The 26,770-nt window shown below is 34.3% G+C and overlaps 1 protein-coding gene across 13 annotated transcripts in view; it reads right to left on the bottom strand.

Moving 5' to 3' along the window:
* The window catches only part of PTPN13 (protein tyrosine phosphatase non-receptor type 13), a 240,692-nt gene that overhangs the window by 88,506 nt on the left and 125,416 nt on the right, over window positions 1-26,770 (bottom strand). For 10 of the 13 annotated variants that reach the window (XM_077142915.1, XM_077142916.1, XM_077142920.1 and 7 more), the window contains exons 7-9: window positions 19,381-19,947; window positions 5,929-6,024; window positions 3,967-4,060 (exon numbers count right to left, since the gene is read on the bottom strand). In XM_077142915.1, coding sequence (XP_076999030.1) covers window positions 3,967-4,060; window positions 5,929-6,024; window positions 19,381-19,947 — 757 coding nt within the window. The remainder of the gene's footprint in view (window positions 1-3,966; window positions 4,061-5,928; window positions 6,025-19,380; window positions 19,948-26,770) is intronic. The other 3 variants (XM_077142917.1, XM_077142921.1, XM_077142925.1) reach the window with 3 other exon arrangements.

The raw sequence follows: 26,770 nt of genomic DNA on the forward strand, positions 1-26,770 counted from the left end.
GTACCATCTCCAAAATCTCCTATTTTTATTCTTCAATACTTTCTCTATGTAATCTATTTTTCCTAGCTCATTTCCTCTAATACCTTCACCCAAATAATTTACTGATCCTATCAAGACGTTTAAACTATTGATCCTACCACTTTCTCTCTATTACCTACACCTCTCTTGCCCTTACATTGTTTTGATTCCAAGGCACATCATTAAAATCGCTTCTTTGCACACAACCTTAACTCTCATGAGAAACTGCAGAACCAAACCGACTGCTCTCATTGGGTATTCAGCACTACCTGGCAACTCACTTTCTGAGAAAACTATTTTACATCTTTTTTCCCCTCTCTTTTCAATTTCCAATACTGTCTTCCTTTTCCTCCTTCAACTGATGACTCTTTTTTTGGTGAAATAAGAAGCAATCGAGAAATAGCCTCCTCACCCTTCCTCTACCACACTTTCCAAACCTATACCCACAGGTGCCACCTTCCTTCCTGTTACAATGGATGACTCACCTATACTCCTATATAAGGCCAAAACCTCTACTTATGTGTGGGATTCCTCTCCTCTCCTTTTTCTAAAGACTTTGCTTGTGCAATTATCCTCTCTCCTACATCAATAATCTAGTACACTAAGTTATTCTTAGCAGTATACAAACATGCTGTAATATTTCCTACCTAGAAAAAATTCTCTTTTGGGCCCTACATCTCTTTCTGGATTCCATTTCATTTTCCTGCTAATTAGAACATGGCTCTCTGGTGCTTTTAATTCTCCAATGGGATTTAGAACAACATTCAAAGTGCTCAGCACTTAGCTTCTGTGGCCTGATATGATTCGAGTCCTGGTTACCTCTGGTTCTCTTCCACAGCCAGGTGCTTCAGGTTACCTTCCAGGACATGTGACCTGGGTACTGGCTACCTAGTTCCCATCCACTCTGACCTTCACTTATTCTGCTCCAGCCACACTCCCATTCTCACTATTCCTCTAAGATGAATATATCTTCCATACCTCAGGCCTCTGTACTTGTGGTTCACTTTGTGTGGCACAGTCTTCCTCCTGATATCTATATGGTGCACTCCCTCTATTTCAATTTTCAGTTCCAATATCTCACCTTGAGAGAGACCTTCTCTAATTACCCTACCTATGTAAAATAAAAATAGGACATCACAGTCCTATACAACTTATCACCTTAACCTGCTTTGTCTTCAAAACACCATTACTACCTGACATTGTGTTGCTTATTTTTTCCTTGTTTATTGGTTATCTCTCATCTTTACAAAGTTCCTTGAGGGACTTCTCTATCTTATGCATGCCTCTATCTACAGTGCTTAAAAGTTGCTGGTATGTGGTAGGTACTCAATGAATATCCTTTGAAGAATGATTGAATATAATTTTATAGATCATCCTCTCCCAATGGGAGTCAAGGATAAGAAAATTTGCATCCATATATTTTATGTCAAACTTGTATTTTTAAATCAAATATATTAGTCTTCTTGCTCAAATTATTTTACACTAGAATTACTAACAGGTAGCAAAAATAGCTGATTATCATTTTATCTCTCCCAAAACAGTATCTGGTAGAAATCCCTTTAAGGATTGAATGGCTTGAGCGGTAAAAATAACAAAAACAAAACAAACAATTCCTCCATCCCCTGAGGGTCTGAATCATTTGGGAATGAACAAATAGGTTGTTTTGAGTCAGAAAAAAATGGTTATTTCATCACGCAGATAGGCGCAGAAGTAGTGGGAACATACTATGTATAAAGTGCACTTCAAAAGCTAGCACATTAAAAAGGCTTAGAGATGCTTTTTGGAAAACAGCTTTGAATATCCTTTTTGGTTACTGAAAGACATTTTTGATAGCTCAGAATCTAAAATTACTCATTCTGCTGCAACTGACTCATAACTTCCTGTTAATCTTCAGTCACCCGCTATGATCCAAATCAATGGCACTGTTTGGATCTATTTTGCCATTTTGTTCTAGCTAAAGGGAATGGAAATTTAAAAGATGCCTGCAACATGTACAAATACATCCTTATTTATAGCTCTCACAAATATGTGATCTAAAGAACAAAACTGAACCTCCTGATTGTTTTTTTCTGATTTTTTTATACATTCAGAAAATCTACATTTGATAAGGTATTTAGACAATATTTTAGTTAATGTATATTTCCATGGGTAGTAGAAAAAAAGGAGAGAGGACTGGTAAAATAACACATACATACACACACACACCTAATAACCCATTTCTCACTGAAATATTTTTCCTTTCATCAATAACCTATTTCTTGCTCAGATGCTGTGAATGTGAAAAGTTTTTTGTTTTCCCCAGGAAATCTGAAAAAAGGATAATTCATCCCTAAAACATGGATTTGATGACCTAAGGTTACCTTTCTGTTAATGTTTCCTTAAACAAAACCTGGAAATAATCAAAACTAAGATTCTCCATAATCTTGACATTTTTTAAGTTTCTTGCCAAGAAATTGAATTAAGGCTCACAAAAAATGGTTGAATTTTGTTTAGAGGAGCATCTTTTAAAATCAGTTGTTAAGACACTTCCCAACAATTCTGTTGGTTGTTCTCTCTACTTCTGCTTTCCATTAAACTAAAAAGGGCGTTATATTAACTATTCATAAGTTTTCTCAATTAGATACACAGAGAAGAGTGATACTTGTTCAAAATTCTCCTTCAATTCAACACTGAGCTTAGTGCAATTCAATAATGTCTTCATTCTGAAATACTTCTGTTTCACTAAGAAAACCATAGTATCAAGCACGTTTCATTTTTGTCTACTACCTTTTTGTTCCCAGTTACCAAAATGGGGTTATCACAAAATGACAGCAATATAAAATGTTTATTTTAGTACTTCTTTAGGTAAATAAAAGCTTATTAGAGCTTTCCTTAATTTAGGAAGAAACACCCTGGACTATTTTAAAAGGCACAATAGAGAAAAAGAAATAAATTTAATAAAAACTAAAAATTAATTAAAGAATAAATTTAGAGCAATATAATTTATTTCTTGGAGTAATATGTAATAAAATTTGGAAAATCTGTCTGATCTAATCTAACATCCAGGTTTATTAATAACTTTGAGGTGTGAAACAGTTAGGGGAAAGTTGTTAATCTCTAAATGATTCTTTCATATATGTTGACAATTGAATTAAATGAACTGAGATATCAAATTTAAAAGGATTCGTTTGTTTTTTGGAATAAATTCTGAAGTAACCCCTGGTTCTCTAATATCATACTACAAAATTTAGATAAAGTCATAGGATTAGCAGGCTTTTGTTTGTGAACAAATGAAAAGGATACACATTAATATATTCGTTATTGACTTGACACCTTTTAGGTTTAACAAAGTAAATAAACACACAGCTTTAATACCACCATCCTAAGGGTGGCACAAGAATAATATCTAACATCTTGTAAAGAAAGCTAAGTGTTTCAGTAGGAAAATACACTTTAAACAGCTGAAACTGGTCTTAAAAAACAAACAAACAAGATAACTTCTTTTAAGTCATGAAAGATGTGGGGCATAATTAACTTTTTACATAACAGGTTACTTAGTAGTAGCCTACTCATTATTCATTCAAAATATAATACTCACTGAAAGCCTGTGGGCTGAGGCCATGCTCTGACCTTTGGAAAGAGCTATTATTCTTGTAATAATCAAGCTTTATACTGTCCTCTCACAGACCTTTAATACCATCCTTCACCTTCCCAATGGTTAATATCGGTTATTTTATATCCATTGACAATTTAAAAAATAATCAGAGCTAGTACTGATTTTAAAAGATTTCAGTAACTAAAACTCAAACTACTAAAATACCTTTCACATAATTGAATGAGCATGTGAGAACTTAAAGAGAAGGGGAGCTAAGAAATAGGGAAAAGAAAATAAAGGAAAGAGAATAAAGAAAAACTCTCCTAGATTCTGTCACTGGAAATATATTATTACATTACTTTTTTATTACTTGCCTTGTTCTTTGTGACTGGCCTTGACTTGGGGTTTCACCTGCCCCTGGGAGACCACTACTGGCTTCAATTCTCTTTGAAGCTTCACTTCTTCTCGCTAATTGAGAACCAAAAAAGAATAATGGCACAGGTGTTATAAATACAAAATGCATTTCATTTAAAACACAAGCAATAAGCATATGCATGATTTTTCCAAATCATATTTATATAGCCAAGTTAACTGGGTAATATCAATAAACTTTTTTTGAGGTAAGCCATGGTATTTTTATTTATTTATTTTAATTAATTAATTAATTAAACATAACATACAAACACAAACATTCTTACCATATGAACATTGCATTCGATACATAATCAATAACTCACAATATCACCACATAGTTGCATATTCATCCTCATGATCATTTCTTAGAACATTTGTATCAATTCAGAAAAAGAAATAAAAAGAAAACAGAAAAAAATTCATACATACCATGCCCCTTACCCCTTCCTTTCACTGATCACTAGCATTTCAATCTACTAAATTTATTTTTGTTCCCCCGATTATTTATTTATTTTTAATCCATATGTTTTATTCATCTGTTGATAAGGTAGATAAAAGGAACATCAGACACAAGGTTTTCACATTCACACAGTTACACTGTGAAACATATCATTTCACAATCATCTTCATGAAACATGGCTACTGAAACACAGCTCTACATTTTCGGGCAGTTCCTTCTAGCTTCCTTATTACACCTTAATGAAAAAGGTGATATCTATATAATGTGTAAGAATAACCTCCAGATAACCTCTTGACTCTCTTTGGAATCTCTCAGCCATTGACACTTAGTTTCATTTCACTCTTTCCCCTTTTGGTCAAGAAGGTTTTCTTAATCCCTTGATGTTGGGTCCCAGCTCATTCTAGGATTTCTGTCCCATGTTGCCAGGAAGGTCCACACCCCTGGGAAATCATGTCCCATGTAGAGAGGGAGAGGGCAATGAGTTTGCTTGTCGTGTTGGCTGAGAGAGAGAGAGGCCACATCTGAGCAACAAAAGAGGTTCTCTGGGGGTGACTCTTAGGCCTAATTTTAAGTAGGCTTAGCCTATCCTTTGCTGGGTTAAGTTTCATATGAATAACCCCTCCAGACTGAGGGCTCTGCCTATTGCTTCGGTTGTCCCCACTGCTTGTGAGAACATCAGGAATTCTCCACTTGGGCAAGTTGAATATCCCCCCTTTCTCGCTGTTCCCCCAAGAGGACTTTGCAAATACTTTTTCATTCACTGTTCAAACCACTCTGGGATTTATGGGGAACATCACTCTGGCCAACCCTACAAAATCTCATGCCCTACTCAAGGTTCCATGTACTTATGGTGTTCAATCAAGCTGTCCACATAAGTTATATTAGGAAATGCACTAGTCAAAATATAAATTTTGTATCAAATATACATTTTTTGCCTTAGTCTCACACATAAGTTAAAGTTTTAAAATATTAATTACCATCTATTTTCAACACCTCGCAGTATGGACATTCTTTTGTTCTTCCTCACGCAAAAACATTTTTAAATTTGTACATTTTATAACTATCATTATATACTCTAGGCATTCCTAGATTATCCATTTCTGAATTTTTACAACCAGTCCTGTTGCACAATCTGCATCCCTTCAGCAAAAATTACCCAATATCTACCCTATTTCTATCTCCTGATGGTCTCTGTTACCAACCAAAATACTCCAAGTTCATTCACTAATGTTTATGTTATGTTTGAAGACAATGAATATATCTTCTATGATGAAAATGTCTGAATAATTGATGAAACTGCTATTTAGCTCCTGTCGTATTGCTAAAATGAGTAACTGGCAGCTTTTAGTAATTTAAATATTTTATACAGAATCAGTCTTTTGATAACATATCTCAACACTATCAAAAAGAACAATTGTGGCTCCTTAAAAACAATATTTTGTTTGTTTCAGATGCCTCTTACCTTGTGTGAAATCTGAATCAGAGGAAATAATAGATGGACTTTCACTGGACCTACTAAAGATATCACTGTGGTAAGTTTTGTATCTTCGAATTGGTTCTAAAAGAATTAAAACAAAAACAAAAAGCAAGCTCATTTGCTTACTTCTTCACAAAAGTAAAATAAAATATTACATCTAATCTTGTGAGGTTAGAAAATGTTATATATTGCTTTAAATTTGTCAGTTGAATTGTATTAAATGATTCCAGTTTTGAGACTGTTTGGCATATGGGCTAAGCATGTGGACTCTTGAACCAGTCTGGCTGGTTTTGAATCTCAGCTCCACCACTTGATGTTACTTTAGGAATGTCATTTAACTGCCCAGTGACTCATTTTCTTCAGCTGTGCAGTGGGTATAATAGGGCATATTTTATAGGGTTGTGAGCATTAAATGAATTCATATATGCAAAGCTCTTAGACAGTGGATGCTGTATAAGCATCATCAACAGTTAGTTTTTGAATGCTTAATATGCATAATTCTCTGTTATGTGCTTTAATAGATGAAAAATCTGAGGGCAAAGCCCTAAGGGAAAAGAATTTGAAATGGAGAATAAGATAAGGCAAGTGCATAAATATTCAACAACACAAGACGCAGTTCAGTTCCGCTAGAACGAGATGAGGAAGCATAGGGGCAGGGTAGTGTAGGAGGTACCATACAGGGTCAGTCATGCAGAATGTCCTCTGTACAGGGAGGCTTGGCCCTGGACGATAAATCTGGACTAAAATCTAAATTCTTTCTTCTAAATATTTCTGACCCTATTAATCTTGTGCCTGGCATTTGTCACCCTGATTCTCCTTTCTGCTGTCTTGCTTCTCTCACAATAGAACTCACACTACTGAGAGTGAACTTTCCAGAGATGAAAGTCTGAGCATGTCACTATATATCTAAAATTTCTTCATACTAGAATCTTACATATAAAATTTTAAAACTCCTTTGCTTAGCTCCTGACTACATTTATATTATTTTGAAGGCACAGATTAAATTGCAAGAATCTGGTGGAAAGTATAGTCCTGTCTCTCCTCATACCTCAAACGTACACCGAAATTTAAATATGTTTTAAAACTTGATCCAGGTAAAACCCCATTCTAAGACCTCATCACTAGCCACTTCCCCAAACAAACTGTATACTCTACTCTTACTGACTTTATGGATAATGAAAAACAAAAAACTTTTGGGTTCCTTCCTGAAAAGATAATCCCTGTTGAGAATGCTGTTTCCCCTATTGTTTACCTGAGTACCTTTTTCCATCAAGAGAGGCCTCACTTTCTTCACTAAAGCTTTTCTGATCACCTAAGGGCTGAGTTAAATATGGCTTTTCTTACTTTCGTATCACCTTATGATTACTGAATTGTGAATCCTTCACTACCTAATACTTCTGTACTTGTTTCTCCTATATAAATTATAAGCTTTCTGACAAAATGGATTTTTGATATTTTAGATGTATCTCTATTATCTAGCAAGTGCCTGGTGCATAGAAAGCACAAAATAGATATCTGAGCGAATGCAAATGAATTGATGAATGAATGTAATTGTTGTACTGAGGTTTGCTGACAACCTTTAAGAAACTATTTTCATTGCACAGACAAATCAGAGAAGGTTAAAGAAGGAAATAGCAAGAAAGTTGAAGAAAAGGAGTATACACTACTCTTTCAAGAAATTGAGGATTTGAGAAAAGAAAAAAGATAGAGAAAATACTTTGAGAATTATTGGTGTCTTCTTTTTTTTTTTTGGCATAGAAGACTATCTGAGCATGATTTTTGGCAGTGGATAATAAGCCTGTAGAATAGGACAGATTGAAGTTGCAAGTGAAAGCAGGGAAAAACTGAAGGAAAATGTGCTGAAGGAAAGAGGAGGAGATGAAAAAAAGAACAAATATGGAATGATTAGTTTGGCAGGGAAGAACTTTCTCTTCTCAAGGGAAAGAAATGACAGAAGAGAGAAAGGATGAAGATACAGAGTATCTTCGTAATAAAAGATGAATCCTGGTAATAAAAGGTGAATCACTTCCCGGGAGCCAGAGAAATAGAAGCCTAAGTGGGGCTGGGAGTTCGATAAGAGTGAAGAAACTCTGGAAATGCTGCTATGAAGAATATGATAAAAGCTAGCAAAAACCACAAGAGAGCTTTATATAGTCATGAGGGTTTAGATGAGGCTATAAAGCATGAATTTTAGTGCAGAGGAACAGTCGGCAAGGTTTTGTGGCTTTTTCTTGAGTGAAAGTAGACCTAGTATGAGGTGTGACATGGTTTATGTATGGCAGCAGATGATCAGAGTAGGCGAGGGTTTCTTTTTCACTACTCTGCATATTTGAGAATAGGGAATTCATTCAATAATTTACTCTCTGTGCTAGAAGGAATCAATAGAGATAGTTCAACGGAAAAGGTATGAATGCACGAATGGACTAGTTAAATAGCACTATCGTAACCAGACTCATGAAACCAGGATAGGTATAATGGGTTGGAAGGATTAGGATGTTATACTGGAATATAGATAGGAGTCATGCTGAGGTGAAGCTTTAAGTAAACAAGAAGAGAAGAAAGACAGATGACTGGCCGTGGACATGATGGAAAGAAAGTTGTGAATTGTTCCTATGACAAACTTTACCTGAAGAAGTAGCCATAAAGCAGACTGCTGTATACAGTTTTGTAAATAGTGGGCATGAGTATTAAGTAATACCATAATTAATGCAAAGAGTTTTAGAATTGAAAATCAAAATAATTATCAGTAATATTTTCTAAATGAATCCTTTCTATTGCAGGGAAGTCTCATGGCAAAATAATAAAATATATATATATTTTTTAATCCTCTGGTTCAATATAAATGTGATTTGAAAGGATTATGTAAGGTTTCAAATAAGAGTTTTATTTAATACCACTCTAAATTTAATGGATATAGTGTACTATACATAAATTAAATTGTTATTCAGAAAGAACAGCTATTTTCAAGGGGCACAAGAATACTCTTTGCTTTATTGTTATAGAACACTCATGCTAAGTTTTTGAGGTACTTTCTCAAAGAAACTTCCCCAAATTACAAATCCAGTTTTATAACATATCAGCCAGTAAAACCAACAAGGCCATAGATAGGCCCCCAATTTACAGAGGGAATATGTTTTATTTTTTTGCATGGGCAGGCACCGGGAATTGAACTTGGGTCTCCAGCATGGCAGGAGAGAATTCAACCACTGAGCCACCGTTGCCTGCCCACAATATGGTTTTAATACCTTAAATGACAAGTAAATTCAACCCTCATGAAAATATAATATTCCACTTAATGAACTACAGGTCTGTTTCAGTACCATGCTTGGCAGGAGGTGAGGGTGGGGTAATTGTCTTATGACTTTATACTGCTTTATTATAATAGAGCACTGATGCTCTAGAAATGTGAACAGGATGATCTGCTTGGCATGATTCTCAGGAATAGGAAGGCTTCTTTTTTATTTTCTACAACTGGGGTGAGGGTGGGAGAATCTATGTCAATTGAGGTAGTAGGAATAATTTTTTATGAGCTTTTATGTTCTGGAGTATATTTTTAAAAGTCTTGTTAACTATGTTCTTTTTCATGTAATGGAATATAATCATATTAAAGTCCTTAGCCAATATTGATTCTTATAAGAAGGTTAAGTTTAGATGAAAGATTTTAATACAAATTTACTACTCAGGCTACATGAAAGGCTAGCTCTTATAAGCATGGGTTTTCCATTTTTGAATTATATAAATTTAACCTTTCAGAAATTATTATAAAATTATTCATCTTTTACCCAGAGCATCTTGCTTTAGTATATGGAGAGAAGTACATTTTCCATGCTTAAAAATCATTTGGATAGGAACACTTCTTGACTTTTTGAGATAACCTATATAAAGGTATCCAGACACTGACCAGTTAGGGGGTAGCTTTCTTCCTCTGTTCTGGTCTGCAGAAGATAGGTAATAACTTATTTTCCATGTGGTGTCCTAATATTTTAATAACTTTTTCTTTTGGAGGATCCAGACACCACAAATATGCTTTCTATCTATATTTGAATGTACAATCCAAGCACTTCAAACTGATTCAGATCCCAGGAATATGGTATTAATCAGCTTATTTAACAAAAAAAACTTTTTATTATGAAAATTTTCAGACAGACGTAAAAACAATACAATGAATCCTTATGTACCCATCTTCCAGCATCAACAAAACCTGGTGACTGTTAATTTACCTAGAATTAACCAGACTATTTTTGTAAATCAAAGAGATTCCTTTAAATATTCACAGAACCTTACAAAGTTTTCTGAATGTCAAAATTCTCGAGCCATGAGCAATGGACCTTGTAAGGATATTCCAATATGCATTTTATAAAATGCACACGTGGCTACCTTCATTGCAATTGTAAGACTGTGAGGGCAAAATTTTAAGTGTACACCTTTATGACAGACAGCACAACTGAATTTATTTGCGTTTTGTGGAATAAAATCAGAATCAGTATCTAATTTATTGCTTTGCCAGCTTCTTTTCTCAGTTAGTAAATATTTAAATGAAGCCTATAATGTACAAATCTAGGTATTCAGGTCCATTTTGGGTCACAATTAATCCTCATTTTGTTAGACAATTTCCTTCTTTTGACTTCTTATGAGCAGCTAGTTTTCAGATGTGGAAAAGTAGTTTTAGGAAATAATCTTAGTATTAGAAACAAAAATGAGTACAAAAGAACAAATGAGAAGGTAAAATTAACCTGGGCACATAACACCAAAAAAGAAGCCATCAAATTATGCTTGTAAATATATGTATGGGGTGGGGTACAAGGGTAATTCATTGGTAGAATTCTTGCCTGCCATGAGGGAGACCTGGGATCGATTCCTGGTCTATGCACTTCCCAAAAAACAAAACCCCAAAAAACAAACAAACGACAAACCAAACAAAAATTCAACAAATGGTGCTGTAGTAAGGGGATACTCACATGGAAAAGGAATGAAATGTGACCCCCACCATACAGCACACAAAGAAAAAAATACATATATATATATGTATAAAGCATATAAAACATTTATGCATATATTTTACCTCTAAATCATTTTATAGAATAGTGATGAGAAAGTTAAAAGAACAGGCAGTAAGAGTAAGGCTAAAAAAATTACAGTTGGATAGAATTCTAGTTGCAGATATTCTCTAATCATACACACTGTGAAAATGGAAGATGTCTTTTAATTATAGTACTATTTTGCCAAAATAAAAGTATGCCTTTTTTTTCTTTCAGAATTTAAGGTAAAAAAACCTGACAAATACTCTATAATCCTTTAACTGCCATCTGATCCTCTGAACAAAATTCATCCCAACTCATATTCTATTGACTCCATTTATACAGTAATCGTAAAAGGTAACTTTTTAATGGGCTAGAGAGTTTTGTCTTAAGTTCCTGACAACTAAGTCATGATTTCCACTTAGACTTAAGCCATTTAACACTTTAAATATATAAAATTGTAGCATGTGATTATGCAGACAATAATATAAATGCTTAGGAGGTTAGACAGATTATGAAACACATACATTATTATGGGTTAATTATCTCCAGATGGGTTCCCAAGCCAGATAAGTCCTAAAACCGAGAGGGGACAGCCCCTCCAGGAAACTGACTAGATCCATCCCCGGGTCCCACAATATCTATAGCCCTTTCTTTCCATGAAAAAGTCAGAATGGCCATAGTTCAAATATCCCTAAAGATTGGGAGAAAGATCAATGGAGAAGGTAGAGTTATAAAAGAAAAGGTAGGATTTAACAAATGAGTATGATTGCTGGATCACTATATTGATATTTCTTTCAGTCTCTAGTGTCTTAGAGTAGTTAGAAGGAAAAACCTAAAATTGTAGAACTGTAACTCATACCAAACTCCAAAATGTTCAATAACTAAGTGTTTTGGTGTGCTTTGCATTTTATTGATTTTGTATATACGTTATTTTTTACAACAAAAAGAAGAAAAAAAAATTTCAGATGAAATGTTTCAAATCTACCATCTTCACATTAAAATGAACGTAAGCCAGCAGAATACGTAATCTAAAAACCCCATCTACAAGTGACACATATTCATGCCCATACAAATAATATATAGGAAGTGAGACTCAGCTAATTGCAGCAGCAGGAATTAAGCACTTTTAGCTTGAAATCTCTTTATCTTTAATATGTGACTCAAATTATAGATGCATGTCTCAAAGAGAGACATGCAAAATGACTGCCTTTGTAGCTCAGAACTATAAAAACACACATACAAACCCACACACACATGAATAGACCCTAAAATGTATTTTTAGGGATATGGGCCCTAATATATTTTAATTTTTAAATAAGCAGAGAAACAAAAGTAATAACATTATATTAAATTTAATGTTTTATTAAGTCTTTGGCCTATATTTTCTTTTCTGGAGATTAATTTCTATAGATTAGAAGTTGTATCATGTATACATCTAGTTTACTAGAACCCATTGTATACTAAGCTGAAATCAATAGATTATGTTCTAAAATCCCTTGATAGCTATATGTGCTGAATACAATTTCAAACCCAGAGGAACACAGCTCATGGAAGTATGAACATGTATAAATGAGAGGATATATGGGGAAAAAAATACTCCATAAACCATAAATCACTTTATAGATACAAAATTTGTGCAATGTAGGAATGGCCAAAAAAAGAGAAAAGTCTCCAGTTCACTCTGTGGTTGTTGTGCATAATGTAGCAGCTATATCTCTGGACCACAACTTGGGTAGCTGTACCACCTTTTTAGGACCTTCTGTTATTATGACTTCACTGTCCCCGTTTTCTCAAGCAGTAGGAAACTGACTGCATCTGCTGCTGACTGTTCAAATTATTACTGACAAGTATATGATTTCACTTTCAGAGAGGACAAAATAGAGGAGATGGGATTTCTCCTCATTATACATATAATTCCTTAGAGAATGTTGTTATATCCCATATCTGAAATGGAACCATCATGTATATTAAATATTTTAATAACACTCAGTTTATTAATACCAGATTTTGAGGTCTAGGAGAGAAAACCTCCTCAAAACAAGTAAACTCAGTGCAATACAGAGGCCATCAGCCTTTTAGTCGATGCCTAAAAGCTTACAGTCGTAAGGAAAAGAACAGCATTAACAAAAGGTGTGGAAATATAAAATGGCAGATTATATATACTGCTAATAAAATTCATTTAAAGTCTTTCTTAAGACATATCAAGCTATGCTTCTCAGAAGGTGTCTATGTCAAAGACAAACTGGGTCAACAATGCTATGGGGAAATTTGAACTTGATCTCTGATTTCCAAAAGCAGCCATGATTTCTAAGTACTCAAAAATCAGTAATATGTTATGTATGAATATATAAACTAGAAAGTTTATATTGGTTTCATGTGTAACTTTTCTTAGTGTTTAAAAAAACACAATTATATATTTTTCCAGTTGGATAAAACAAAAGAGAAGTAGACGTAAATGTTTATTAAGTAAATGAAAGAACAACATATTGCTCACATTCTGAAATGCTAAGATGACAAGAACAAATGTGGTGGTAAAAAAGAAATCAAAACCTTCAGCTGGTTGAGCCTTTAGCCTCCAGACATTTAAAAATCTAAGTATCATACCATCTTTGGCATTTCTAATGTCTCTTAACTGCTGCAATGTTTGGTATCATTAGCATTAAGATGGATTTTCTTTCATCCATTTTTCCCCTTGCATATGTTTAAATATATTTTTTCTTAGCATTCTATGAAAGGCCCTTTATATATTATACTCCTAAGCTTATTAAAAATAAGAGATAAAAACTATAACTTCACCAACATATCATAAACAATGGAAGGATTAAAACTGGGTTCCTATATATCTGATTATGGTTAACAGGCACAAGTAAATATCAGTCCTGGATTCTTTCTCAAGGAAGGAAAGAAGGGAGAAAAGGAAAAAGGAGAGGAAAAACATCAATTAAACTAATATTCATTCTATTGTCCATGATATAGAACATCAATTCATTGAATTCTATTGATGGTCTCTTTAAAATCCAGTCCTGCAAACGTAAGAAGCACTACAGACTGATTAAGATGTGGTCTTCAGAGATATGAAATATATTTGCATCATAGTAGTATAATAATTGAGCCTAATAATGCATTAGGTAAAATGCATTAATACCTAAAGTGCATGATATTTGACCAATATCACATCAAATCTCTGCTTATTCATATTTATTTTTGTGGAATTGATACAGATAAAATAGAAACCAACTGTTAAAATTATTTGTTTCAATTCATGAAATAATCCAAATAACTTGACCATATTAGATGATTGATGGACTGACTAATTTAGCTACTCAAATAGAAATAGGTGAAGAAATAAAAATTCAAACAGTTCATTTTTCCCTGTTTCGGACTTTAAAAAAGAGAGATACATTTTGAAATAAAAATTATCTCCCTTCACAAAATATCTGTAAGAAATATCCTATATTCCTGCATGACCAACTTGAATCTTTCTAGATTCACCCTCTTGCTTTTCTTAAATTTAACCACGAAAATGTATAAATTTTCAAATTCAATCTTCCGATGGAAATGGAACATTAAGGTTCCTCAGTAACAAGAAAGGGCTCTCATACTTGAACATTTACATATTCTATTTGCACACCAGGCAGCAGAGTTTAAAGCTGCATTCAAAGAGGAGGCATAGAACAGCGAAACTGGGCTAGGACTAGATGTCACAACATTAGAAAGAAGGAAGCAATATTTTAATTTTGATGTGAAGTAGACTGACATAAAGCTCTTTAAATAAAGAAATATTTAGTCATAACTATTTTTATGGAATTCTACTTTATCTGTTCTTTATACTTTCCCTCCCAGTGTTGCACAGAATGCAGGGGCATTTCAGCAGGTGGAAGTGAAATGCTATCCGTGATTCCCACCCAGGGTGTGGGATCATACTATACTTGCTCATACTATACTCGGAGTGCTGGCTCCAAGTCAATCCCTCATTATCAAAAATTAACTGCCAACCCACAGAGTTATGAATAGGGAGTGTATGGCAATTATATCAGAAGAAAGAGAGAAGACATTTGTCAGATTCTCCTATTAGAAAGCAGACAAATTCTCAGATATTTAGATGGAAATAAAAGTAGAAAAGAAGATACTGAGAATGAGGAAAAAGAATAAGAGTAGAATAGGGCAATCCTAAATTGAAGTGAAAGCAGTCAAATTAAAAGAATAAAAAGAAAGAGTGGCATCAAATTTTTAAACTAATTTCTACAAGAGAAAACAAAGTTATTTTTCTTCCTGTCCCTTTCCTACAGTTTTATTTATCTGGAGAATGATATGAAAGATTAAGTGTTAACTTAATAATTACAGTCATTGTAATCTCTATTTATAATTTTCAAACTTCAACTAAGTTTCTTTCTCAGAATCATTTTAGTTCCAAACATTCTCAAAATAATTAGAGCTTTTTGATTACAGCTTTTTGACAGTTTGCTCCTTTCTTATTTCATCAACTGCAGGGCAACTGCCCTAAAGTACTATAGTAGAACCCCACTAAAACACTATCTACCACATAGAGTACGTGACATAACAGCTCCATCTTAAAACCTGGCTAGCATGGTTTACTGCAGAAAGTCTTTCCGTCATAATGCTATCTTTTTTTTTTTTGCTATACTAAAATATTATAGAATCTTATTAAGAAGACACTTAAGGGGCTGCTGCAGTTAGGTGAATATCAACTTCTGAGGCAGTAAAAAATTCCCACAATGTACCTGCAATGGTTCTGGTCTTTGCTTGGAATCAGGATGGCATAGTGGAAAAGAGTTTTATTCTGTGTCCCAAAAGACCTGACTTCTAAATATACCTCTGTTATGAATTATGAATGATGCATCTCCTTTGGCAAACCTCTGGGCCTCTGAAAATGAGATGTTTGGTTTAGATGGTATCCAGAGTTCCTTTCAGTTCTAAATTCCCTAATTTTAAGGTCTAGCCTTCCCTATGCCAATTAGCTGCTTGTTGCTATCAGCTGGGAGACGCTGACAAGGTGACTCAGGTAAAGGCTGCTTTCAAGAGGATGGCACCTAGGTTAAGGAAAGGGCTATGCATCTGGGGTTGAAGGAGAAAAGCGCCTTTCCTATTAGTAACCCTCCTTGCACATCCAAAAGTACAATTGAAATTGAGCAATTTTCTTCATATTGTTTTATTAGCCTAATGGTACTTGAACGTATCTCTGAAAAAAACAGTTAGAAACATGTAGTGGGAAATTCTTAGACTGGAACTCTGGAAATCTAATCTTGATGGAAACTTTACCATTAAGTAGTTACATGAGCACAAGCCCAAGAGCATGTCTGGATAAATTCTGTAAGCCCCTTCTTTTTTTTCTTTTTCCTTTTTCACATGGGCAGGCACCAGGAATCGAACCCGGCATGGCAGGCTTAGAACTCTGCCTGCTGAGCCACCATGGCCCGCACTCTAAGCCCCTTCTAATTCTAAAATTATTGGTAGCCAGTAAAAACTACCAAATATTACAATCACAAAATTTGAAGGGTTTTATTAATATTTCAAAATGTTTTAAAATTTATTTTTAAAATAAGAAATACAATAAAATGTGTAACTAGTAACATCCAATGTTTTGCTTGATATCGCATATAAAAGGGATCTGTGGAGCCTGCTTTTATGAAAATTAAGTGAGGTATCTATTATTTTTTCTCCATTGTATACTATATATACAATCTGCACTTTTATTTGTACAGCTAAAATAAATTGCCTCACATTTAGAAAAAGACATACAACATAAAACCAGCAAGTTACTCAACTAAATAATTAAAATTTATTGCTTTTGAATTCCATACCTCAAACATTCCTTTTGAATAATGCTTTTAGTCTAAACTAAATATACTTTATTTGTTATATAATAATGTAGGTTTATTTAAAGTGGTGTAAATATTTCTAAAATAAACGAACATTTTCAAGCTTATTTTTTATTAACTTTGTTGTAAAATATACTCTAGAAAGAAATGAATAGGTTTCAGGTAGGAGCAATTGCTTTTGAAAATTCTTCAACAGCAAAAAAGGTTTCAGAATAGAAAAGTTTCAAATAGAAATTGTCCTATACCAAACAATTCAAAGAATATTTTATTCTTAATAATAAATCTTTTACTCCTGTAACAAATTTAACAAGTCTAAAACTGGAAATGATGTTTCATAATTTGTTATCATTTTGAACAAATAAGGCTGTACAGAGACAATACACAACCTTGTGTAGAAATATATGCATACACACACACACTCACACTCTAATTGGATCATATGCAATCAAGGACAATATAGCTTAACATTCATTTTATAGGTAATCACAAAAGTCATCTATAAAAACAAAAAATAAATTATTGTAGCACAATTTAATAAAGCACATGTATTTTTTATTAACATTTGATCTCTTTCCTGTTTAACTTTCAAAACAGGATTCAAACAGGTAAAACAAAATATCTTTCTTCAAGCCTCATTAATTCATACTACTAACTTTTGAAAGATTAACAAAAGTAAACTTTTGAAACTAGATCCCACATAACATTGGAAGTATAATTTTATTTTTAATATTTACATTTTAAGTTTGTTAGAAATGGTCATATAGGTTGGAATGCATTTTTCACCATCTGTATTCTGAGGGTTATCATAGTTTGATCTATTTTAATCATCGAGATTTTGTTTTTTACACAATGGACAAGAGCTCCTTACATAAATGTATCATGAGGATAAGTTTATGTTCAGAAGAGGGCCAGGCTGAATTATTGTTCATATGCTAGTCATTATGTAGCATTAAATAGGCATGAAATACAACTTCAGCAAGGACTTTTTTTTTAAGGAACAGGAAGTACCTACCACTTTGCTGACACAAATCCAAACTTTTATTATTTAAGAGTTTAAAAGTTAAAAAATACATAAAACAAATTTCTAGGATTTTATTTTCTGTCTTTGAAAGTTTTCAGATTAAGATTATATATGACCATTTCATAACGTTAGCTAATGTTTTTTGAAATGTATGTCATATAAAATTCCCATATTATTCAATAGTCTCCTCCATAATTTCAAATTCTTTACTAACTTCCAAGTTCCGAATTTCTAAAAAATTGCAAAGCTTTTTCTTTCGCTAGAGTAAAACATAACATGGAAAGATATGCTCGGTTCCAGAACTATGATTTAAGTAACAGAGCAACAAACCTTTAGCACAGTACTTTGAAGGCAATCTATGAGTTAAAAAAATTATGTTGGAACATGACCTTAAAGATGAATCCGACCCTTGATTGTGTTACTGCTCTGTCTGAGCTAGAAAACACCTTAAATTTACCTTTACCAGCTGGGCTCCATTGTTTGTCTAGGTGGAAAGGGGAAGTTATAAAACTTTAATCTTGAAAAACATATAGTATTAACTTGAAAATTCTCAAATTTTGCTTTCTCTTTAATCTGTCTATACTAAAGTTAGCCTCTATCTATATGTCTAGAATCATTTTATTCCATTCAATGTAGTTTTGTGTATAACTCAGGCATTTGAAACAGTTTGTCCTAGAATAATAAGAATTTTTTAATTATAAAGAGTTATCTTTAGACTCATATTAATAATGTAAAATTTTGATTTATTCATCACTTTACACTCATTACCTAATTAATCTATTTTTACTGAGCCCACTTTACAGATGGGGTAACTGAGACTCGGAAAGATCAAGCCCAATTGCTAAATTAAAGATCACAAAGCCATTAAGTGGCATAACTAATTCAAACTGAGGCTCCTGAGTCTTTATCCTATAAACCTAAATACAACAGTTTTAAAAATAAAGGTTTAGGGCGGGCCATGGTGGCTCAGCAGGCAGAGTTCTCATCTGCCATGTCGGAGACCTGGGTTTGATTCCTGGTGCCTGCCCATGCAAAAAAATAAAAATAAATAAAAAATAAAGGTTTAAAACTTCATTCTAGACCAAACAAATCATAACTTTCAGGAGAATTGTCCCAAATTTGCACTAACACACACTAGTCTACCTCCCTAGAGGTGGTTAATTTGGATTAACTGCTTCTTTCTATGAAGTAGTCTTTTATCAAAACCTCCCACTAGATAGTCCTGTGAAAGATTAAAAAGAAAGAAAACACGATTCCTGCACTTGAGAAATTTACAATCTAAAAACACACTACCCGAAATAGTGAGAGAATATAAAGTGTGGTTTTGAGTATGTTTAGTTGATATAGCTTTGTGGAAACAGTGTATTTTAATTAGGGTTTTGGTGGAAGGGAGAAGAGAAATTGATAGAGAAGAAGTAATAGATTACTTAACCTGGGTACAAAGTCTTGGCAGTGGAAATACGACTTGTGGAATGATTTAACCCTTCTTTATTTCAAAACACAATTTTAAATATTTCAATTTAATTATCTTTCAAACGCACACATAATTACTAACCTTCTACATTCATGGCTTCTCTCAGAACCTGAAGTTTCTTTTGTCTCTCTCGGATTCGGTCCAAAGCACTTGATATTGCTAAGGAGGTTGGCAAGTCTCGTGTGTGACAAATTGGGTCCATTTTCTGAGGGCCAAAGATATCCAAAGCTATGCTTCCATCTGAGTATCTTGCCTCCTTTCTTCTAGGAGCAGTTGAAGTTCGCACTGTTACTGTCTCAGGGAGACAGTTTTGGTATGTGCCAATCTCTCTACAAGAGAGGTCTCTGTCAGCTGTGCAAAGCAAGTCCATGGATGAAGCCCAAATCTTCTTCTTGGGAAGTATATCAATGCCAGAGGTGACTTCTCTTTCTGTACCACTAGTTTTGAACCGGTAAGGTGAGCAGATATTTTGAGAATCTTCATGTCCAGAATTATTATCTGATGAAATGTCCTTGAAATAATCATCCTCATCCTGTGTGTCTCTGATGGACAGAAATCCCATAGATTTACTAAGCCCTTTGTTAAGAAAGGTCTGATGAGAGAATGGAGACTTTTGTGTGTCTAGTACATCAGAAGTAGAGCTTCTTCCTGGAATGATAAGAATCATGTATGTACAGAATTTTTAGAAAATAAACTGGAGTGTAACTCCACTATTGACAGTGAAAGCAGTAGCAATTTTAGAAGTTTTCTAAATGAGGCTAAGAAATGAAATGGGATGGTGGTAGTGGTAATGGAAGAGATGCTATTATATATATATATGTATGTATAACTTTCATAGTCCAATGTCTCTTATGTAATAAAATCAACTAATATCTTATTTTTATGGTATTGTTTATTATTCACTATAAGTGAATTATTAAAAAAAAAGATAGATAAAAGTTCCTGATACTGGCCAGTTAAGTAGAATATTAATTAGCCATGAAATGATTTGGGATAATAGAATATAAGCATACTCCTTTTCACTTCCAAAAGTATGCCTCAAATGTGTATTACTTCAGTATCTTTGGTATATTCTGGACTTTTAAATAAGTATGTTTAAATGAGAAACAAAGAAGTCTTGCTATGCTCTAGATGGAAAAAAGATTGTGTCATTTGTAGTCCTTAAGAACCAAGGTATTATGATAATTAGGTAAATTTCCAGATAATCTGATGGTTTGATGTAAAAGTTAATAATATTAGATATTTAATTTTTCTACAATAGACAATTAGGTACTAAAATATCTTTTCCTCTAGAACATATTGCATCTGCATTTGTCAGCTGGAGTATAATATTAATTCTTATTTATTCTTTAATCCTTTATGTAGTTAAAATAGTCATTCCAATTTTTTAAATTCAGTAGTCTGTAAATGTTATTTACCAAAATGTACCAAAAGTGTTCACCCAGAAATCAATTTTGTGAATCCATAGATTAAACAATAAAAAATCCTATCTATATGCCTCCCTTACTGGAAAAAAAAATTACAGAAAACTAGTTTCTAGTTACTAATCCAATAATTCATAAACATTGACAATTTCCTGTGTTACCTTAACTAATTGCTCTTTGATAACCTATTTGCCATATATACAATATAAAATAATGACTAATATCTTTCTAGAAATAATAAACTGCTTATTCATATATGTGAAGAAGTCAATGGCTTCTATAATAGGTAAATCTTGAAAAGTTAATTAAGTTAAATATAGGAACAAATAATTTGCTTATCTGAGAATTAGATTCAAGCACGCTTTTCTTGCACCTCATCTTACCCCTGAACATGGATCTACTTTCAGGTAGATACAGATAACATCCATATTTGGGACTTCTCATATAAAGAGCACTGAGAAACACATCACACTATATCCAGATACATGGATAATCACAGACTAGCTCCTAATCTCATTTGAAAACTGATAAACAAATGTCTCTGCTATAGTATTCCAGATGTAACTTACATTCTTAAACCACATTTTCAAACTCAATTTAAAATTTTATTGAATAGAGAATACAGAGATATTCTTGCAAACTAATAGGATACATTAGAAAAAATATGAGAATTAAAAAATTTAATGATCATATAACCATAAGTGAACTCAACCTGTCTTCTTCTATGACTTCCATGACTATCACAACTTGTTGGAGAAAACTGAACAGGTGGGTATTTTGCTAATATCATAATTCCTTCTTCTCTTAGATTGCTCGCTCTTAGTCTTGGCCCTTTTTTGTCCCCTGGATACACAAGTATTAGATTTCCTCAAGTATCAGTTTCATAACCCCATGTCATCACTCTTGCTTTATATAGCTTCATCTATTATCATGGTTGTAAAAACTACCCATATACTGACAATTCCCTAATTTATATTCTGAACACAAACCTCATCTGGGAGCTCTGATCTTATATAACAGGAATTTCTAATAGGATATCTCAGAAGCACTTTAAATTTAAAGTGCTATGCACTTTAATATCTAAACTCCAATAGGGTCTGCCATTCCAATCCTTTTGTCTCATCTTCCCCTTCCTTATTCTACCACAGGCAATGAGGTTTTCTCTATTATTGTGTTTCCCATTTCCAGACTTGTCCATTCTTTCCCAATCTTTCCCATTGCAGTAAGTGGCATCATTATTCAAGTAATTGATCAAAAGTGAAATACAGACATTACCCTTAAATCCTTTATCTCCCTTATTCCCCACACAGATACATCAAAGTAGTAGCCATTAGAATTCTCAAAGAGGGCGGGCCACGGTTGCTCAGCAGGCAAGAATGCTTGCCTGCGATGCCAGAGGACCTGGGTTCAGTTCCCAGTGTCTGCCCATGTAAAATAAATAAATAAATAAATAAATAAATAAATAAAATTCTCAAAGATATCATACTTCATGCGCTTATTTCTACTTCCAGTGCCATTTCCCTACTCCCAGTCACCATTACTGCTTGACTGGATCACTGCAATGCAATGACCTGTGGACTGAAAACCCTGGTACTCTGTCCACACAACTAGTCACCACTCAGCAGTCAAAATTATCTCTTTAAAATGTAAATGGGGTTGAGAAAGACTTCTTGATCAAAAGGTGGAAGAGAGAAATGGGACAAAATAAAGTTTCAATGACTGAGAGATTTCAAAGAGTGGAGAGGTTATCCTGGAGGTTATTCTTATGCATAATACAGATACCCCTTTTTAGTTTATGGTGTATTGGAGTGGCTAGAGGGAAGCACCTGAAACTGCTGAGCTGTGTTCTGATAGACTAGACTCTTGAAGACAGTTGTATAAGGATATGACTTTTACAATGTGATTGTGTGACTGTGAAAACCTTGTGTCTGATGCACCTTTTATCCAGGGTATGGACAAATGAGTTAAAAATAATAATAATAATAATAGAGGTGATAAGGGTTAAAAAAATTGGCTAGATTGAAATACTGGTGGTCAATGAGAGGGAGGGGTAAAGGGTATGAGATGTATGCATTTTTAATATTTTCTTTCTTTTTCTGGAGTGATGCAAATGTTCTAAAAATGATCATGGTGATGAATATACAACTATGTAATGATATTGTGAGCCACTGATAGTACATCATACATGGACTGTATATGTGTGTGAAGATTTATCAATCAAAATATATATATTTTTAATGTAAATGGAAGAATGTCACTTCTGTTTAAGCTTCAAGGACATGCTATGCTCTTTACATAATATCTAAATTCCAGTAGGGTCTGCCACTCCAATCCTTTTGTCTCATCTTCACCTTTCTTATTCTATCACAGGCAATGAGATTTCTCTATTAAGCTCTCTTGTATGTTAAGGACTTTGTGTATGTTTTACTCCCTGCCCTGACTGCTCTGCTCAAGACCTTCCCATAGCTAGTTGCTTCTCATCCTATAGTTTACTTTTAAATAAAACTTCTTTAATGAGGCCTACCCTGACCACTATTTATATAGATCACTTCCCATATGTATAATGAGTCTATTGCAATCGCAAATGGTAAACTTACCATTCTCTTTTAGGTTATTTGTATTTATTCCTATTCCTAAGACCACCATGTCTTCTTACTGGCCATATGAAGCCTAAACCTAATTGCTAATAAGGTAGCCTTAGACAACTACTGCATTATAGATGTTAGGTTTTTATTGCCTTATTGCAAATTAAGTAGATATCAAAATATTTCATTTCATATTTTTTTAAAGTCCAGGAAGTTATCATCTATAATTTTGCATGGTAGGATAAAATTATAATGAAAAAATAATTCATTAAAAAATCTGCACTGACTTCCGGGCCAAGATGGCGGCTTAACAATGTACGCATTTTAGTTTGTCCTCCAGAACAACAACTAAATAATCAGAAACAGTACAGAACAGCTCCTGGGGCCACATCAGTGACCAGACACACAGTGTACCCCAGTCTGGACCAGTGGACCAGCTGCGAACCCCCCCCAGAACCGTGAGTTCCCTAAGCCGTGGCGGCCAACACCCCTCCCCTACAGGTTGCTACCCAGAGGAGAACGGAAAGAGACTTTACCAGCAGCAGGGGTTGAGCCCAACCAAACACCAATTGTGGAATTAATTAACAAATTCTGACTACTAAAAATAGACCCCCAGCTCAGGTGAACCTGGTCAAACCGGAGGTTGCTCATTTTTTGCCACAGTGCCAAGGGGGCAGGGCTGAGGAAAAAAAGAAAAAAAAAAAAAAAAAGAAGGAAACAGAGGTTTTTGTGGCTGTGTTTCTACAAAGGCTTGACTGCCTTTGGATATAGTGGCAGGACTTCTCAGGCTGCAACTGTCCTGGCATAGGCAGAAGCGAGTTCGTTTGGGGGCTTGTCTGGAGCCTGTGCCTTCCCCAGAGCAGGGGTGAAGCCCAACTCACGTGGAATCCTTTCCTCAAGGAATTCAGACACCAGGGCTTGGTAATTTGAAGCCATTTAAACCAGCCTACAACCTCTCCTCTGTCTCCACCATGCAGGGAGAATCTGCCAAAGTTAAAGGTACTGCATCATCTTATGCTGGTGGGACCTGTAGGCAGACAAGTACCACATGCTGGGCAGGATAAGAAAAACAGAGCCCAGAGACTTCACAAGAAAGTCTTTCAACCTGCTGGGTCTCACTCTCAGGAAAAACCGATGCAGGTGACTCTTTCCTCCTGACAGGAGGCCAGTTTGGTCTGGGAAAATCCGGCTAGGGTCTATAATACCTAAGTAGACCCCCCTAAGTGTGTGGGGGGGAAGGCACCATAGAAGCAGGGCAAGAAACAAGACAACAAGAACTGAAAAATTCTCCTCTGTTAAACAAAACATAAGCTATAGGTCCAGACAAAACTGAACTGAATGTCAAAGAATGGATAGAAAACAAATTCATCTGGCAAGAAAACCTGAGGTAAAAGAAGTGAAAGCAATCTCCAGAATAAACTAATTAAGGTAATTAAATGCCTAGATGCCAGCAAAAAATAACAATTCACACTAGGAAAATTGAAGATATGGCCCAGTCAAAGGAACAAACCAACAATTCAAATGAGATACAGGAGCTGAAACAATTAATTCAGAATGTACGAACAGACACGGAAAACCTCATCAAAAACCAAATCAATGAATTGAGGGAGGATATAAACAAGGCAAGGAATGAACAAAAAGAAGAAATTGATAGTCTGAAAAAACAAATCACAGAACTTATGGGAATGAAAGGCATGGTAGAAGAGATGAAAAAAAACAATGGAAACCTACAATGGTAGATTTCCAGAGGCAGAACACAGGATTAGTGAACTGGAGGATGAAACATCTGAAATCTGGCAAGAAAAAGAAACTATAGGGAAAAAAAATGGAAAAATATGAGCAGGGACTCAGGGAATTGAAGGACAATATGAAGCGCACAAATATATGTGTTGTGGGTGTCCCAGAAGGAGAAGAGAAGGGAAAAGGAGGAGAAAAACTAATGGAAGAAATTATCACTGAAAATTTCCAACGCTTATAAAAGATTTAAAACTACAGAGCCAAGAAGTGCAGTGTACCCCAAACAGAATAGATCCAAATAGACGTACTCCAAGACACTTACTAATTAGAATGCCAGATGTCAAAGAGAAAGAATCTTGAAAGTAGCAAGAGAAAAGCAATCCATCACATACAAGGGAAGCCCAATAAGACTATGCGTAGATCTCTCAGCAGAAACCATGGAGGCGAGAAGACAGTGGGATGATATATTTAAATTACTAAAAGAGAAAAACTGCCAACCAAGAATTCTAAATCCAGCAAAACTGTCCTTCAAAAGTGAGGGGGAAATTAAAACATTTTCAGTAAAAAATCAAATGGAGAATTTGCAACCATGAGACCAGCTCTGCAAGAAATACTAAAGGGAGCACTAGAGACAGATATTAAAGGACAAGAGAGAGAGGTGTGGAGTAGAGTGTAGAAAGGAAGACTATGAGTTAAGGTAAAAAGAGGGAAAATTAGATATGACATATAAAATCCAGAAGGCAAAATAGTAGAAGAAAGTACTACCCGTGCAGTAATAACACTAAATGTTAATGGGTTAAACTCCCCAATCAAAAGACATAGACTGGCAGAATGGATTAAAAAACAGGACCCATCTATCTGCTGTCTCTACTCAAAGGACGTGAGAGTAAGGACACAACGGACACTTGCACACCAATGTTTATAGCATCATTATTTGCAATTACCAAGAGATGGAAACAACCAAAATGTCCATCAACTGATTGTTGGCTAAACAAACTGTGGCATAGACATATGATGGAATATTATGCAGCTTTAAGACAGAATAAAGTTATGAAGTATGTAACAACATGGATGGACCTTAAGGACATTATGCTGAGTGTGATAAGCCAAAAACAAAAGGACAAATACTGTATGGTCTCACTAATATGAACTGACATTAGTGAATAAACTTGGAATATTTCGATGGTCTCTCCTGAGACCATCAGGAGATATAAATAGGGTAAGATATTGCATTAATTGGAGCTGAAGGGATACAGATTGTCCAACAGGACTGAATATAAAAACTCAGAAATGGACAGCACTGTATTACCTAACTGTAATACAATTATGTTAAAATACTGAATGAAGCCGAATGTGAGAATGATGGAGGGAGGAGGGCTGGGGGCATAAATGAAATCACAAAGAAATATAGATTTCTTTGTGTGTATATATATATATATATATATATATACAAAGAAATATATATATATTTTATATATATAAAGAAATATATATAAAGACTGAGATGGTATAATCTAGGAATGCCTACAGTGTATAATGATAGTGACTAAATGTATAAATTTTAAAATGTTTTTGCATGAGGATGAACAAAGGAATGTCATTACTGCAGGGTGATGAAAACAGAAGTTAATTAATATTTTAAAGTTTCAACTTATGTGTGAGACTAAAGCAAAAAGTGTTTATTTGGTACAAAATTTATGTTTTAACTAGTGTATCTCCCAATAT

This window comes from Tamandua tetradactyla, chromosome 24 (genome assembly GCF_023851605.1).
Source record: "Tamandua tetradactyla isolate mTamTet1 chromosome 24, mTamTet1.pri, whole genome shotgun sequence".
NCBI classification, from domain to species: domain Eukaryota; kingdom Metazoa; phylum Chordata; class Mammalia; order Pilosa; family Myrmecophagidae; genus Tamandua; species Tamandua tetradactyla.